We start from the raw sequence: 17,722 nt of genomic DNA on the forward strand, positions 1-17,722 counted from the left end.
GACCCTAGAGGCGTCTGCCGCAGGTTGAGGTTGAGGATGAGGGTCCTGTAGCCAGAGGTGGCGGCGAATCCAGAACAGCTTGGCCTTACAAGGAGAAGCCGTCACTCGCGGTTTAAGTGCCCGCGCTGGGGCAGTGCCTGACCCTCACTCCAGTTGGCGGAGGAGGAGAAGGAAGGGACCGGGCCGGGTCCCCTCCCCTCGCCCCCCGGATGGATGTGCCCGGCCCGGTGTCCCGGCGGGCGGCAGCGGCGGCGGCCACTGTGCTCTTGCGCACCGCTCGGGTCCCTCGCCAGTGCTGGTTCTTGCCCACCGCGCTGCTCTGCGCCTACGGCTTCTTCGCCAGTCTTAGGCCGTCCGAGCCTTTCCTGACCCCGTACCTCCTGGGGCCGGACAAGAACCTGAAGGAAAGGGAGGTACGCTCGGCGGGTGCAGGGCGCGGGTCGGGCGGGCGACTGGGCGGCGGAGGAAGAGAGGACTGAGAAAAGCCTTCGAGCCATTCTCGGCAGAGATTCCTGATTTTTTCTAGTTGTAGGTCGACTTAGTGCTCTTCGTGGTGTTCATGGTTTCCTGTTTTCTTTGGCTTTGTAGGGCTTGTATTCTGCGAAGGGCTCAGAACAGGTCCAGAGGCCCCGTGCCTTGTGCTTCAGGCAGTATGCTGTCATGTGGCTTTTCGTGACTCTGCCCAGACTGGTCCCGCAGTTCCTGCTGGGGGCGAGGGGGCAATATTTTGACAAAGAAGTGAAGACAGCAAGCTGTACTTTGGACATGGCTTAGTAAATATTCATTGACAAAGTAGTTAATCACTGCTTTTCTGAAAGGATCTTCCCTCTACTTGTTTCACCCTCTTCCTGCCCATCCATTGCTTTGTTTACCTTTGGCCGGATGGATAGGACAGAAGTACAGAGCATCTTAATTTGTCTTGATTTTTAACTGGGTGAGGGTGTGTCCAAGGATATCCAGCCCCTCTCTCCCTTAAGCCCCACCTCCAGGGACAAAGGCAGATGGTATAATTGGCTCTTAATTATATTTTTTTCTTGTATTGTGAATTGTTGCTTCACAAATATTAGTTTAGCTTCTCAGATACAAGGTGGTTTATTTGAAGGCTTTTGTGTTCAGGGCAATTGAGAGCACGTAGCGCATCAAGAGCTTCTTGCTGATTGATTTTTCCCTGGATGAGGGCTTACAAATAAAGTACTTCGAAAGTGCGTAGTGTACATTAGAAATGTGTCAAAGTATTAAAGTGCGTGGTCAAAACCAGCAGTTGATTTTTGCAGAAGACAATATATAAACTGAAAAAGAAATTAAACCCAAAGTACTTCCACAAAACCGAAATAAAGCAGATTCAGTACCTTCTTCCTTGAATACAAGGGTGAAAGCTGAGGTCTCATGTTCTTTTCCCTGTCAGCTGAGTGGGCACTTGTTAGCTGTTTCTTTTTTCTTACATTTTCTTTTCCTTCCATCCTGCCCCCTTGCTTCAGTTGTTGTAAAACACTCCTCCCATTTAAACCTTACTCTTCTCCATGTAGTTAGTAGTCAGTCACTTCGAGTAGGAGCTCAGTAACCCTGCATAACAGGTCACAACAAGAGACGGCACTACCGCAGTCATTTGCACACTGGCAAGATGTAATTACTCATCGTCCAGTTTGTTGTTGCAGTGCTCCTTCATTTTCAAGGGCACTTGAGGGGAAATTTAAGAATTAGGATTGACTTCTGAATTGAGGGTTTCACTTGAGAGCGTGACATTGGTTCACCTCTAGCAAGTATCACTGACTTTTTGCTTAGCCTTAAATTACCCTATTGACCTGCCCATTGTGGGGTGCAGTGGCTGAGCTGAGTGGCTGAGCCGTTTCTCGGTCTTGTGGATCAGTACATAAGGGACTGTAACAGTTATTCATTACCTATTTGAATTTTAATACTGATTTTAAACAATAATAAAGTCAAAAGGGCCAACTTTTGTGAACAGAATGATTTTACAAGGAAATTACTGCACTGATGAGAAAATATGATTCTTAATTCTGGAAACCCAAAACAACCACTGAATCTGAGGCATAGGCACTGAAGCAGAATTGATACTGCTGTGAACAGCTGACAATTAAAGTTTCATGTGAACTGCCATGTGATCTGCACAGTTCGTGCACCTTTCCTGATAGTGAAACACAGGGAGAGAAACATGTTCCCAGTGTTGATATTTGAAAGCTGATCTGTTTTGTCATGTGCCCTGGGTAGAAGGTTGCTGTGTGATGTTATCAAGATCATGTGCTCTGTCCTATCAGAAAGCTTTTCAGGGTGAGTGAAATATATTAAGGGGCACAAAAATAAGCAGAGATGCCATGTGCAGTAAATATTTGCTGATTGTGTAACAAAAACATAAGCATACCTCTGTTATTGCAAATTAGATCAGGAAAAGGGTGAGATTTGAAGAGAAATCTAGTAGTGTGAGGATGGAGTGTCTTTTCCAAGAACCACCAAATCACTGCTGATTCTCCTCTGCTTGCCTTGTGACAAACTATGTTTTTTGTATAAATAATAATTGAAATAAATAGAACAACTTATTACTTACTGAGTGCTTGCTTTTCGCAATGGACAGTTAAATAAAAAATATTACATGATTTTTAAGCAAAGCTAATGTTGTCATACTCAGTGACAAGTTTGTATTTGCCCCTAGAAGACTGCAGAAGGGCCAAGTTGGTTTGAATAAATCCTAAAACAAAAGGAGAGGAGAGGGGAAAAAGACAGAATTTCTTCTCTCTACTCTCAAAAGATTTTTTCTTAGATTTTAGGAAAAGCATTAATTTTAAAACAGAAACCAGTTTAAAAGTTTTAAGTGGCTAAAATTTGACTATATATTAATAGTTGAAGGCCAGACTTTCAGTAAAACAGATCTTTATCTCTAAAAACATTTTTTATCCTTTCATCATTGGAGCACGTGGTTTGACAGCTATTTACTACCTTTCTTAGATTTTTTAAACATTCTACCTATTCTGCCTAATATTCCAAGCCTTACTTGTTTTTACCTCCTCGAACAGCCTTAGCTCCTATTACAACCCTTCTTACACATACCCATAAATCAAGGTCTGAAAAAATGGTCAGACATACGATGTCCTTGGATGAGGAAAAAAGCATCATAAAAATGTTCTTTTCCTGAAGTTAATCTATAACTTTAACACAATTCCAATTGGATGAACAAGTCAGATGTTATTAACCACTTCCACATACCCAAGCTCCATTCATATTAATCTAATAGTCTTAAGTCCAGCATTTCTACAGTCTGTCATATGTTGACCTGTTCTCAAAGACTTACTCTCTTCTTGGAATAATCTTCCCATATATATCTGTTGATATCTTTGTTAGCCTTTAGCTTTCTCATCCTTTAAGGTCCTTCTTGAAGAAACAACCCTATATTTTCATTTCCATTATAAATACTGTATATATTATATATTCCTCAATAGGTTCAGAACTCCTGGAGAGCTGAAGATCTCAATTTGTTTAGAGACAGAAGCTTGCTCTGTTGCCCAGGCTGGAGTGCAGTGGTGCTATCTTGGCTCACTGCAACCTCTGCCTCCCAGGTTCAAGCTATTCTCATGCCTCAGTTTCCTGAGTAGCTGGGATTACAGGCTTGTGCCACCACACTCAGCTACTTTTTTATATTTTTGGTACAGATGGCATTTTGCCATATTGGCCAGGCTGGTCTTGAACCCCTGGCCTCAAGTGATCTGCCCGCCTCGGCTTCCCAGAGTGCTAGGATTACAGGTGTTAGCCACAGTGCCCAGCCTCATCTTATTCTTTTTGTTACCTCTATGCTGGTTGAAAACAATGTTGTGCAAATAAATGCCCTTTAGTTGTTTAATTGAACTTGATTCTACTTTAAAGTCTAAATTAGAACTTAAAAATGAACATCTGTTTTCCCTTGACTTTGTATCTCAAGAAAGCATGAACAAGTGCTGATCCAAAGAGTTGTGAAGGCACCTTGGTTATAATCAATTCCCTGTGCTCACATGGCAGATGTTACCTGAAGTGAGAAGTTGTAATATGGACAATTAATAAGGGTCTGCAATTGGTACACTTTTGCCTGTAGGATATTTCTCTTCAAGATTCCAAAATATCAAGGAAGCATTATCTACTGTCATTGGAAACATGGAAAGAGAAAAGGATCTCTTTTGGAGACCCTTTAGTTAAGTACTGGAGACTGTGGCTTTTATCTCCTCATGAATGCCCTGTAAAAGCACCTCAGTGCAGATTGGAAAAGCTACTCCAGGTATTAGAATTAACCTTGAAAGGTAGTAGATGATTAATAGCCGTTTTCTGATTGAAGAAACCAGGCATTTTAGTGTGGTGGATTCAGCACACATGAATTCACATCCTTCCTTTGCCAATCCTAACTGTGATAACTTTGGACAATTCACCTAACCTTTCTTTAAGGCCAACTTTCCTTGTTTGTAAAATAGATGATAGAAGCATTTACCTTAGGTTTGTGGTTTGGATTAAATAAAATATAGATAGAGTGTTTAGCTTGGTGTGTAGCACAGCAGTAGAGGTTTGTTATGATGCTGATAATAGCATGAGAGGGGCATTCATCCTGTGTGGATTTCTCTTAAAGAAGAAAATGCAGGTTTCTTATTTAGAATAAGTTAAAGAGAACCTATCTGGTCTTTCCGCTCTCCCCTACTTGCCTTTCTTTTTGTTTTTAGTTGTTACTGCAAGGCTGGCAGTATTACGGTCCATCTTCATTATCTAAATTGTAGTTTTGTATTAGTAGAATTGGACTCCTGAGTAAAGATACTTTAAATTGATAATTTGAAGGATGAAACTTAGACAATGAAAACTTAGCAGTTAATCATTTTGGGACAACTATTGTTAAAAGTTATGTAACATGTCTAAACACAGACAGTATTATTGGAGTGAAGAGGTCATCCAAAATCCCAAAACAAAAGAAGATGAGCTATTGAGGGAGCAGTAGAGAACATTTTTAAAGAAAAGGTTTGATGGCTAGTCGCTTCATGGCGCTATGTTGGGAAAAATGTGAAGGTGATGCTTAGTCAAACAGAGGAGGTAGTTTCAAACTTTAGAAAACTGACAGGCTGGGCGCGGTGGCTCACACTTGTAATCCCAGCACTTTGGGAGGCCGAGGCACGCGGATCACAAGGTCAGGAGTTTGAGAGTAGCCTGGCCAACATAGTGAAACCTTGTCTCTACTAAAAATACAAAAAATTAGCCAGGTGTGGTGCGCATGCCTGTAATTCCAGCTACTCAGGAGGCTGAGGCCAGAGAATCGCTTGAACCCAGGAGGTGGAGGTTGCAGTGAGCTGAGATTGCACCATTGCACTCCAGCCTGGGTGACAAGAGTGAAATTCTGTCTTAAAAAAATGAAAGCAAAACAAAAAACTGACAGAGTATCTGTAAAAGTATAGGCCACAAAGGAATGGTAAATTGTTAATTAGAATACAACTGTGAAATCTCAAGATTACCCTTTCCTGTTTTGTTTTTCTACTTAGAGTTACCTAATGTGGCCAAGGGCACTTTGTTCTTCATTTGCTAAAATTTCCACAGTTTTGACTAAGAATCTTTTGACAGTTCTTGATTATTCTTTTAGGCCCATAGTCAGGTCCAACAAAATTTCTTGATCAAGCGGAGCTTGCTAACTGTTTACCAACACAAATTAGACCAACTTCGTGAAGGTGAGGCCATTAAACAGATCACTTTTGCTACATAGAAGTCAAGTTTGGAATGTATTTCAGAAAATGGGGATTATGTTTTACTTTCATAGCTGTGCTCTACATTGGCAAGAGATTTTGTGACAATTGTTTATTGTGCCTCTAAAACCTTGGAACAGTTAGCTCATATTAGACTTGAGTGAACTGAGATATACAGGAGATATAAAAAGAAAGTTACTATTGGTATCAGAATGTGAAAGTCTAGGATTAGGTTGCTCCATCACAAAGTATTCAGCCTTTTACCAAAAATACCTTCTAAAAAGCACTTAAAAGTTAAGGCCACTGATAAAAGGAAGGAAAAATCTCCTACAGTGATTGTTATTGGGAGAATGGGGATGATAGTTCAATTAAATTAGTAAATTCATACTGCCTCAGATGTCCTTGTCAGCTTGTCCTCTAGTCTTCAGACTTTGTGAATAAATCATGTGGAGCAAATAATTTCCATATTGTTTCTCATTTAATTTTTGCAACCAACAACCCTCCTTTACTGATAATGAAGATTAAGACTAAGGGGAATAAAGAATCTTGTCTATAATCACACAGCAAGTGATGGAACTGAAATTCCTGTTGGGGTTTAAAGTTTAATTCAAAGAATATTCCTAATCTATCCAAATTTTAAAATATGCCCTAAAATGAAAACAGCAAAAACTTCTATTGTTTTTCTGTTTACAAACAAGCAAAAAGAAGGACATAAAAGTTGCCTAAAATCCTGCCATCTAGAGAGTTAATTCTGTCAAGACTGTAGGACAGATTGACAATCTTTATTTATTCTTCTGCCCCAAAAGAAACAAAATTTAAAATCAGAGAAGCTTGTTGACATAGTAGGGTAAAGGCCCCCTATCCTGTGTCTAAAAGTAAGAATTGACAGTGATTCCATTTTCAAAGCATTTATTGAAACTAGTATCTTCCAAACAGTATGCTGGCTTTTAGACAGGTTATACAGGTGAACGTAGGGTCTATCCTTAAAAAGCTTGTAAGGTAGTTGTTCTCAACTCTGGCTCATTTAAAAATCTACTGGGAAGTTTTTAAAAAATAGCTATGGCTGAGCATCTTTTTTTGTTTGTTTTTGTTTTTTTAAAAGACAGAGTTTTGCTTTTAAAAAAGTTTTACAGGCTGGAGTATAGTGGTGTGAACCTCAAACTCATGGGCTCAAGCAGTTCTCCCACTTCAGCCTCCAGAGTAACAGCTATAGGCATGTGCCACCAAGTTGGCTAATAATTTTTTTTTTGAGACAGAATTTTGCTCTTGTTACCAGGCTAGAGTGCAATGGCGCGATCTCAGCTCACTGCAACCTCTGCCTCCTGGCTTCAAATGATTCTCATGCCTCAGCCTCCTGAGTAGCTGGGATTATAGATAGGCATGTACCAGCATGCCCAGCTAATTTTGTAGTTTTAGTGGAGACGGACTTTCTCCATGTTGGTCAGGTTGGTCTCGAACTCCTGACCTCAGGTGATCTGCCTGCCTTGGCCTCCCAAAGTGCTGGGATTACGGGCGTGAGCCACCATGGCCAACGGGCTAACAAATTTTTAAAAGCTTCTTAGGAGATGCACACATGGTAAAGAGTTAATTGAGGAAACTGACAATATAGGTATGAAGAGAGTTTTAGGCTAGGCAAGATGGCTCACATGCCTATAATCCCAGCACTTTGGGAGGCTGAGGTGAGTGGATCATTTGAGCTCAGGAGTTCGAGACCAGCCTGGCCAACATGGTGAAACCTCATCTCTACTAAAAATACACAGATTAGCCAGTCATGATGGTGGGTACCTGTAATCTCAGCTACTTGGGAGGCTAAGGCCGGAGAATTAGTGGAACCAGGGAAGTGGAGGTTGCAGTGAGCCAAGATCGCACTACTGTATTCCAGCCTGGGTGCAGAGTGAGACTCCATCTCAAAGAAAAAAAAAAAAGAAAAAAGATATTTTCAAACAATTATCTGAAGTATTGTTGTCAAGGTTTCTTTGATTGATAAGGATGAGATCTTTGAGATATTTGTAAGTTGTTTTACAGGAATAAATTCTTAAGACTATTCCAAGTCCATTGATCACTAATGGGTTTTTTTTCTCTTTCTACCAGGTCTTCAATGAAATTTATCCAGTTTGGACTTACTCATACCTGGTGCTGCTGTTTCCTGTGTTCCTTGCCACAGACTACCTCCGTTATAAACCTGTTGTTCTATTGCAGGGGCTCAGCCTTATTGTTACATGGTTTATGCTGCTCTATGCCCAGGGATTATTGGCCATTCAATTCCTAGAATTTTTTTATGGCATTGCCACAGCCACTGAAATTGCCTATTACTCTTACATCTACAGTGTAGTAGACCTGGGCATGTACCAGAAAGTCACAAGTTACTGTCGAAGTGCCACTTTGGTGGGCTTTACAGTGGGCTCTGTCCTAGGGCAAATTCTTGTCTCAGTGGCAGGCTGGTCCCTATTCAGCCTGAATGTCATCTCTCTTACCTGTGTTTCAGTGGCTTTTGCTGTGGCCTGGTTTTTACCTATGCCACAGAAGAGCCTCTTCTTTCACCATGTCGCTTCTACCTGCCAGAGAGTGAATGGCATCAAGGTACAAAATGGTGGCATTGTTACTGACACCACAGCTTCCAACCACCTTCCTGGCTGGGAGGACATTGAGTCAAAAATCCCTCTAAATATGGAGGAGCCTCCCATGGAGGAACCGGTAAGCTCAGCCTTAAACATGTTGTAATTGCTACTTTGGAGGCTGGACCAATGGTGAAAAAAACAGCAAACTTGCTCTTGGTAGATCTTGTATTCATTTGGATTTATGTTTTATCCTGAGTTGGTTCATTGCTTTATTCATTCATTCATTCATTCATTCAAGCTATGGTTTATATTAGGGACAACAAATTTATTTTCCTCTGGAGTGTATGACCTCCAAAGTCAGACTGATAACAACAATGTATTGTTCATGTCAAAGATGTCTTGGATTGCAAGGGCTGTGTCTTCACCTTTTGGGTGTTTGGTATATAAATAAGGCACTCAGAAAATTTTTGCTAAATGAGTAGATGAAGGGATCTTAATAAATAGTTAATATCTACTTCTAGTTTCTGAACTGAATCTCAGAGTATTTTTTTTTTTTTTTTTTTTTTGTGAGATGGAGTCTTGCTCTTTCACCAGGCTGGAGTGCAGTGGCACAATCTCAGTTCACTGCAGCCTCTGCCTCCAGGGTTCAAGCGATTCTCCTGCTTAAATTCCCTAGTAGCTGGGATTACAGGCACCTGCCACCAAGCCCAGCCAATTTTTGTATTTTAGTAGAGATGGGGTTGTACCATGTTGACCAGGCAGGTCTCGAACTCCTGACCTCAAGCAATCCACTCACCTCAGCCTCCCAAAGTGTTGGGATTACAGGTGTGAGCCACTGCCCAGCCGTGAAGCCCAAAGTATTTAAGGGTAGGAAATTATTTTCCTCTTCCATGCTAGAAGGGATATCTGTTATTTATTTTTCAAATGACAATTTGCTGAAGTGAGGTAGTATTGAATACTACAGATGAAGAGATCACAAGGGGACAGTTTGAAGTGATGATGGAATAAATATTAAAAATGTTATGAAGCTGCCTCCTGGAAGAGAGAGGTATGGCATTATAATAATTTATCTATCTGTTCTGTCTAGCCAGGAAGATGGATTCCTTCCCCTAGACACCCAACCTTTTTTTTTTTTTTAAATAAATATACAAGTTTTTTGTTTCTATCAGGTTATAAGTTGTGAGGAATAAAGTTAATTCCAGCCACACTGTAGTCTTAGTTTTCCCGGGACATGTTTGGAAATAAGCCTATTAACATTCCAGCTTTGTAGGTGGCCTCAGTCAGACTGAGCTCCATAATTTTTGTAGGCTGGCTGATAATAAAGAACCATTATGAATAAAGTCTTTCATTCTCTGTAGAGAGTTAATTGAATTGTTTCAATGTGGCATCTAATGTCCTCATTGAAAATTACTCTTCTCTATCCCCATTCTTCAGCTCTCAAATTACTACTTGAAATTTAGGTTATCATCTCAAAGAGCCTGGGTAAACTTAAACTTCTAGAGCCTGGGCAACTCTCATCATGAAACTCACCTTGATTACCAGGGCACCTATAAGCAGTTTTTGTCAGAATGACCAAGGATTTAGTGGCAATGAAATGCTGATTTCTTCATAGTTTGTTAGATGATGTTGGAGAACAACAGAGGGTTGATGGGGGCGGGAAGGAGGTATAATTATTTCACAGATTTCATGACATGGAAAAAAAGACCCTTTTTAAATCTATTTTGAATGTGTTACAGCGGCTTTAGCTAAAATTAACATATATACATATAATGTGTGTATAAATATATATTTTAGATTTTAACCTATTGACCATAGTTTGAAAAATTTTTATAGACAGTTATAAACTTTTTTGAATATAGATAAGAAACACTAAGAAAACACATTTTACATAGAAAATCTGTACATACATAGGTATGTATACATTTTGTATATAACAGAAACAAGTTTTACAACACAATATTTTATTCTGATACATTCTTTTATTTTTTAAAATTCAGTCAACTGCCTTCTAAATCAGTTTTATTACCAACTAATGAGTGGTGACCTGTAGTTAGAAAAAGTCTCTCCTAGCTCAAATTGAAATACTTGTTTATAGATATGCAATGTGTCAGTATTTTATATACTGAAGAATTATAGAATTTTAAAGTTAGAAATAATTCTAATCACAGGTCATAGAAAAATAAGAGCATTTTAAAATTAAAATAGATTAGATTTCATCAAGACTGTTCTTTTAGAGACAAGGATTATGATCAGAGTTTAGCGACTTATGCAGAATTGCCACATATACTCCTGAACATAATTTTAAAGTGTATATGAGATCCAGTTCTCTCTCAACCTTTCTTCATGAAGTCTTTTAACTAGGGTAACAATGTCAGAGTCATGTCAGTTACACAATTTTCAAAATTAGGATTCAAGTCAGTTCCCTGATATCCTAGGCTCTACTGCTGATATCATAGCACGTGGGCAGTGCTGCTTGGTATCTGCACTGACTGGCCCTAAAATGCTGCTGTTTTTCTTTGGCAAGGGTAAAGGAAATTCAGAATATGGATATTAGGGATGGCAGAGCCATTTTAAGTTGACAAAACCTATAATTAAACCACAAATTATAATTGTAATTATTGAAGAGTTGGTAGGTAGGTGGTTTTATCTTGATTTTTATAGAAAGAGAAAATGAAGTAGGAGGAGTCTAAGTGATAGCCCACTTTACATATTGCCTTAGAGTATTTATCAGTTCTTTTCAAAGACAGCCTATTGCATTGGGGCAAAGGGTGCTAACCTTGCAGAAAGAATAACCACCAAAGCTGGTGACTTTCTTTCACAAGCAGAGCTGGATTCATTATGTGCTTGGCAACTGGTCATTTCTAGGAGTAGGGTGTAGTGAGTTATGAAGAAAATGAAGTCCAAACCTCATTTATAATAGGGGGGCAAGTTAATTCTGTGAGATTTAGTTTCCTTATCTACATATCTACCTTATAGGGTTATCTTGAGTATTTAAAGCTTTCAAATGAGTTTACACAGTAAGTATTCAATAAATGGTAGTTGCTGTTATTAATATTATCATTATCATTAGATAGGAATAATCCAGAACAGCTTCGTACCTTTACGGTAGATTTTCATGTATGTGTGAGTTTGTAAATGATCTTTTCTTTTCTCTGAATTAATTACCCCAATCATGTTCATCATCATCATCATCATCAGTCATCATCATTATCATCACACCTCCCATTTATTTTGGCCTGAGTATCAGATATTGTGCTAAGAACCTTAGAGTTAGTATATTATTTGATTCTTATTAGAACTCTGTGATGTAGATATTTGCCCATTTTACAGAAGAGGAAACTAAATTTAGTTAAGTGACTTGTGCAAAGGCACACAGGAAACGGCACTTAAAAAATTTCCAACTCAGGCAAAGCACGGTGGTTCACACCTGTAATCTCAGCAGTTTGGGAGGCTGAGATGGGCAGATCACTTGAGGTCAGGAGTTTGAGACCAGCCTGGCCAACATAGTGAAACATATCTACTTAAAAAATTAGCTGGGTGTGGTGGCCCATGCCTGTAATCCCAGCTACTGGGGAGGCTGAGGCAGGAGAATTGATTGAACCCGGGAGGTCAGAGATGGTGATGGTGCTACTACTGCATTCCAGCCTGGGCAACAGAGAAAGACTGTCTAAAAAAAAATTTAATCCAGATAGAGTTGACTCCAAAAACCACTACAGTAGAGACTTCCATTCCTCGATAGAGGGAAATCATTGTTCAAGTTTTTTTAAATTATAAAACAGCATCAGTCTTAGGTTCAAATGAAATCTGAACTAGATGCCCATTGTGATAAAGAAATAAAAATTGAGCCTTTCTGGTTGAAACAGGAATGCAGGTCTGATAATTTTATGCACTTGAGCCTGTTCATCTCACATGAAACTTTTAAAGCCCCATGGAACACAATGAAAGCCACTTACTGAATTAGAGCATGCATGCTCAGCTATGAGCAGCTGGGAGTTTTGATGTACTGGAAATAAACCTTTGTAGATGTGATTTAACAAGAAACATGAAATGCTTCTTTAGAAAGTGTGATTCATATAAGCTTAACATTTGAAGCCTAGAAAACAGCATAGAAGGAAGCCAGCAGATTATAGCAAGAAATGCTGATTTTATAAAGAGGACCTGCCATCTTTTTTTTTGGGCATGGCCAGATAATAGATTGAGTAGTTATTAACTTCTGTGTGGCAAAATTCATTATTATGTAATCTAAAATTCTCAAGGTTGTTTATACTGGGCATTATTTTATGTAGGCCATGACTTTTTAGGCTGTGCAATAAAAATAACATTAATTGAGCACCTCTGTACTAAATACATGCATTATCTAGTTTAACTCTGTATAATCTTGTATGGATAGGTATTATTGTTATCATTTTCATTTTTTAGAGGAGGAAACTAAGGGTTTCTTATTAGTTAGGATTTTGAATAGAAACTTGTGAATTCTTTTAATAGTTCCATTCTTCCAAGAATATACTTTCTTATAATCCTTCCAGCATCCCTGAAAGTTTCAGATATCACAGATGCTTTCCAAGTTTTATTGATTAAGCAACTGAAACTAAATAGTAAAAATCTGATGTAGTTCAATAAAATTGGTGGATCTTTAATAAAGACTTCAGAAAATGTGCTTGGTACCATTCCCTTATTCAGCAAAATCAGAGAATTTTAAAATTAATTTGTATACATTAGATATGATTAACAATTGTCTTGTGATTTGTTTAAATTCACAAGGTTTGTTCTCATAAACAATGCCAAGAAATCAGTCTCATAACAGCAGTATTTTGTACTCCGAGGTGATTATCATATGCAAATTCATCAAGTAGAATTTTCAAGTGTCAGTAATTCTCTGAGTTATCTTGGTTAACTTCAGTATTCCTCCATGAGTTTTGGAAGGGGGCTGTAGTACTGGTACTTGAAGGATATCCCCTTCTGGGGTAAACAGCACAAAGAAGGAACCACCACCTTGGGGTTGCTTTGGGGTGGTATGAGAAGATAGAAGAACGATGAAACTTGATTCTCAGTCCAGTGAGGTTTTCTAGCCTTTGAGGGAGAAAATGGCCTTTATTTACCTAATGTTGATGTTCACTGTTACTGTATATAAGAGGAGAAAATATCTGTACTAATTTTTTTTTTTTTTTTTGAGATGGATTTTTTTCTCTTGTTACCCAGGCCGGAGTGCAATGGCGTGATCTCGGCTCACCGCAACCTCCGCCTCCTGGGTTCAGGCAATTCTCCTGCCTCAGCCTCCTGAGTAGCTGGGATTACAGGCACGCGCCACCATGCCCAGCTAATTTTTTGTATTTTTAGTAGAGACGGGGTTTCACCATGTTGACTAGGATGGTCTCGATCTCTTGACCTCGTGATCCATCTGCCTCGGCCTCCCGAAGTGCTGGGATTACAGGCATGAGCCACCACACCCGGCCTAATTTTATAAAAATGATACATATCATTTATATATAAAAATATATAATATATATTTTATATACATATTTATAATATATTTATAAAATATAAAATTCATAAAATAAATATATATTAAAAATATATAAATATATATATATATGGGTTTTGGTTTTTTGTTTTGAGACAGAGTCTCACTCTGTCGCCCAGGTTGAAATGCGGTGGCATGATCACAGCTTACTGCAGCCTTGATCTTCTAGGCTCAAGTGGTCCTCCCATCTCAGTCTCCTGAGTAGCAGGGGAGACTGAGTATACCTGTGTATACCACTGCAGCCAGCTAATTAACGTTTTTTTGTGTGTGTGGAGACAGGATCTTAATTTGTTGCCCAACTTGAACTTGAATTTCTGGGCTCAAGCAGTTCTCCTGCCTCAGTCTCCTGAAGTGTGGAGGTTACAAGTGTGAGCCACTGTCCCTGGCATATACTTATTTTTTTTTAATTAAACATTACAGAAAGCTATATAAAAGGAATTAAAAATCACCTGAACTGCTGTCACCCAAAGGTTAGTGAATTTTTTCCAAACATCTCTGCATATTTACATAATGTATATATACATTTTATAGTAAATGAAATTGTAATCTACATGTAGTTTTTTAACTTGCTGTTGTTTTACTCAGTGGTACATCATAATATCATACTCATCTTTCCATGTTAGTTAACCACAAAAGTAAAATTTCCCGTGTTCTGGTTTTTTGTTTTTTTTTTTTTTTTTTTTTTTTGGTAGAGGTGGGATCTCACTTTGTTGTCCAGACAGGTCTTGAACTCCTGGGCTCAAGCAGTCCTTCTGTCTTGGCTTCCCAAAGTCCTAAGATTACAGGCATGAACCATCACACCTGGCCTTCCCATGTTCTGAGCAAGGCTCAGGAATTACAGTAACCTTTGGTAGATTAGTCCTTTCATACAATTGAAGTTAGAGATATCTCACAGAGTGTCTGACATCTCATATTCACTTGGGAAGGTGCATAGCATAGTAATGTCTTCCTTCACTCAATTATAAGCCCAGTAGCTTTATTTATTATAATAGTGATATTTCTCATTGTTTAAATATTAAGTAATATAAAAAGTTTAAGGAAGAAAATTTAAATTATAAGGATAGGCGGCCTAACCGAATATTGATTTATAGGGTTGCCGGTCTGTTACTTATTATTATTATTGTTGTTTGCCAGTGTATGGGAGATGTGGATTATAGACACCCATTGGCTGAAGCCTGTAATCTCTTTTCATCATGTTCATTTTGTAAACAGTGCATCTTTTGCTTGGTTGATTACATACAGCTGTGTTAATGCTACAGTACATTTAAAGCAAAAATCCTATGAGAACATATTTTTCTAGTAAATTGATTTCTATATAATTGCCTTCATTGGAGTTTGAGCATTGTTTCCTTTTGCTGTGTAGGAACCCAAGCCAGCCCGTCTCCTTGTGTTGAAAGTACTATGGAATGATTTCCTGATATGCTACTCCTCTCGTCCTCTACTCTGTTGGTCTGTGTGGTGGGCCCTCTCTACCTGTGGCTATTTTCAAGTTGTGAACTACACACAGGGCCTGTGGGAGAAAGTGATGCCTTCTCGCGATGCTGCTATCTATAATGGTGGTGTAGAGGCCGTTTCAACCTTACTGGGTAAGCAATACAGGATGATAGCGGGTGGTGGGGAAGGGATTCCTCTAGTAGCTAAGCTAGCCATCATCAGATTACTCACCCCTTCCAAATTTAAAATAGCCTCAAAAAATGATTTACTTATTTTGAGCTCTGATTTTACAATTTAGGAGGACAACTTAGAAGTACGCAAGTGAAGCAGGACTATGACTAAGAAACTGGAATTTTTAAATAAGCTTTGGAAAAACCGAGTATAATAATTTTCAAAATTATTTATCCAAGTTTCCATTATCTCTGTATTTACTGGGTAGTTTTGTCACTTGATGTGAAATTTTGAATAGCAAAATACAGTAATTTATAATAATATCTAATATTTATTGAATGTTAATATGCGCTAGGTGCTGTTCTAAGGACGTTATATACATTAACTCAGTCCCCACAAAATTCCTGAGATAGGTGGAATTTATCCCCATTTTGCAATGAAAACTTGGGACAGGTAGGTTAATAACTTGCTCAAGGTCATATAGCATGTAAGTAGTAAAGTCAAGATTTGAACTCAGGCAGGCTGGCTTCAGAGCCTGTGTATTGGACCATCTCATTCTATTGTTCATTTCTAATTTGTTGACTTACCTCCTGCGGTTGTTGGATGGTTTTATATGATTTCTGTAAACACTGATTAACTGTCTTGGCACTCAGAAAACACTTTATAGATTATAGCTATCATTATCACCATCACTGTCTCATCGAAAGGCAGAGAAGCCCTTTTGCCATGTTCTAGACTGCTCCTTGGTTTGAAAGAGAGATGACTCATCCTGCCATGTTGACAAACTAGAAGCCGTCGGTCTTTTTGACTCTTGCCTCTGCTCCAGCTGCCGTATTTTTTTCCTTAGCAATGTCCCTGTGTCTTTGTCCTGCATTTTCATCTCATTGCCACCTCTCCTAATTTGGTCTCTCATCTCAGTGGCCCCATTTTATTGATTCCATCAAGTTCAGAAATCTCTGTGTGTGTTTCAAAATGTCCCATAATCTTGAGCTATCCTATTTATAAGTTTTCAGATTTTAAAATTTAATAATTTAAGCTGAGTTTTTAATTTATTGCAATAGCATTTGTTTAGCAAAATAACTGCATTTTTTGTTTGTTTTGTAGGTGCTGTTGCTGTGTTTGCTGTTGGTTACATAAAAATATCCTGGTCAACTTGGGGAGAGATGATGTTATCTCTCTTTTCTCTCCTGATTGCTGCTGCAGTGTATATCATGGACACTGTGGGTAACATTTGGGTGTGCTATGCATCCTATGTTGTCTTCAGAATCATCTACATGTTACTCATCACGATAGCAACGTATGTATTTTGGCTCATAGAAGCCTTAGGAAAAATTGTAACAGGATATATTTTTTGGTTTCTTTACAAACCAAAATATTAAAGTTTCTAGTTAAATGAGGCAAATGGGAGGAAGCATTGTATTATATGTGTATTATCAGTTTTTTTCCTGAGGAGGCATTTAGGCAAGATTTGTTTGTTCCCTTGTTTGTATGTTCCTACTGTTTTCAGATGTTTGCATGAGATTTATATCATTTAGCAGCAAAATGTTTTCATTTGGTTAGAAAGGCAATTGACAGTAGAAAGAAGACTCTTCACGTTTAAAGTAAAAATTTTTACTTTTATTTAGAATAAAAATTTTAAGTACTCGGGAAGGAATTCTTATCTATTCACCTTTCTTTTATTTTTTTTTAAGTTTTCAAATTGCTGCAAACCTCAGCATGGAACGCTATGCCCTAGTATTTGGTGTAAATACCTTCATTGCCCTGGCACTGCAGACGCTGCTGACTCTAATTGTGGTAGATGCCAGTGGCCTTGGATTAGAAATTAACACTCAGGTAAGAGCTCTCCTTTGGCATTGAAGGTAGTATGTGTGACTTGATCAGGGTAACAGAAGTAGATGTATGCTTAATGAAAACAAATTCAAGCAATAGGGAACAGATGTAAAGTAAAAGTGTACTCTCCTTCCTTCATTCAACACTTTCTCCTGCATCCTGAACTTTTTCTCCCTGGAGGGTATTGGGATTGTCATCTTTTTTGAGGTCTTAGAACATTCCTGAGTGTAACTCATCAGCCCAGTGGTGCTGTTTCAGCTGAGAGGTAATATTGATACCTTACTGGCCAAGACCTTCTGCTTCCTCATCCATTATTTCTCTCTATACTTAAATCTATGCTTGGAATACTGCATCCCATGTTTGAGATTCCCTGCTACATCTCACAACTCTTTAAGTCTCCTTACTTCTTTATTTAAAACACGCTTTACCCATATACCAAGGTAATGCCTTGCTGTTGAACAACATTATGATTTGTAACAATGACCTATTGAGAAACTTGCACCAACACCCACAAACAA

The 17,722-nt window shown here is 38.6% G+C and overlaps 1 protein-coding gene across 1 annotated transcript in view; it reads left to right on the forward strand.

The window, feature by feature from the left end:
- SLC19A2 (solute carrier family 19 member 2) overlaps positions 1-17,722 on the forward strand; it is a 21,349-nt gene continuing 3,627 nt past the window's right edge. The window contains exons 1-5 of the mRNA XM_002760382.6: positions 1-413; positions 7,782-8,384; positions 15,133-15,355; positions 16,479-16,671; positions 17,066-17,207. Coding sequence (XP_002760428.1) covers positions 210-413; positions 7,782-8,384; positions 15,133-15,355; positions 16,479-16,671; positions 17,066-17,207 — 1,365 coding nt within the window. The 5' untranslated portion in view covers positions 1-209. The remainder of the gene's footprint in view (positions 414-7,781; positions 8,385-15,132; positions 15,356-16,478; positions 16,672-17,065; positions 17,208-17,722) is intronic.

The sequence above is a fragment of the Callithrix jacchus genome, chromosome 18, assembly GCF_049354715.1.
Source record: "Callithrix jacchus isolate 240 chromosome 18, calJac240_pri, whole genome shotgun sequence".
Classification (NCBI taxonomy): Eukaryota; Metazoa; Chordata; class Mammalia; order Primates; family Cebidae; genus Callithrix; species Callithrix jacchus.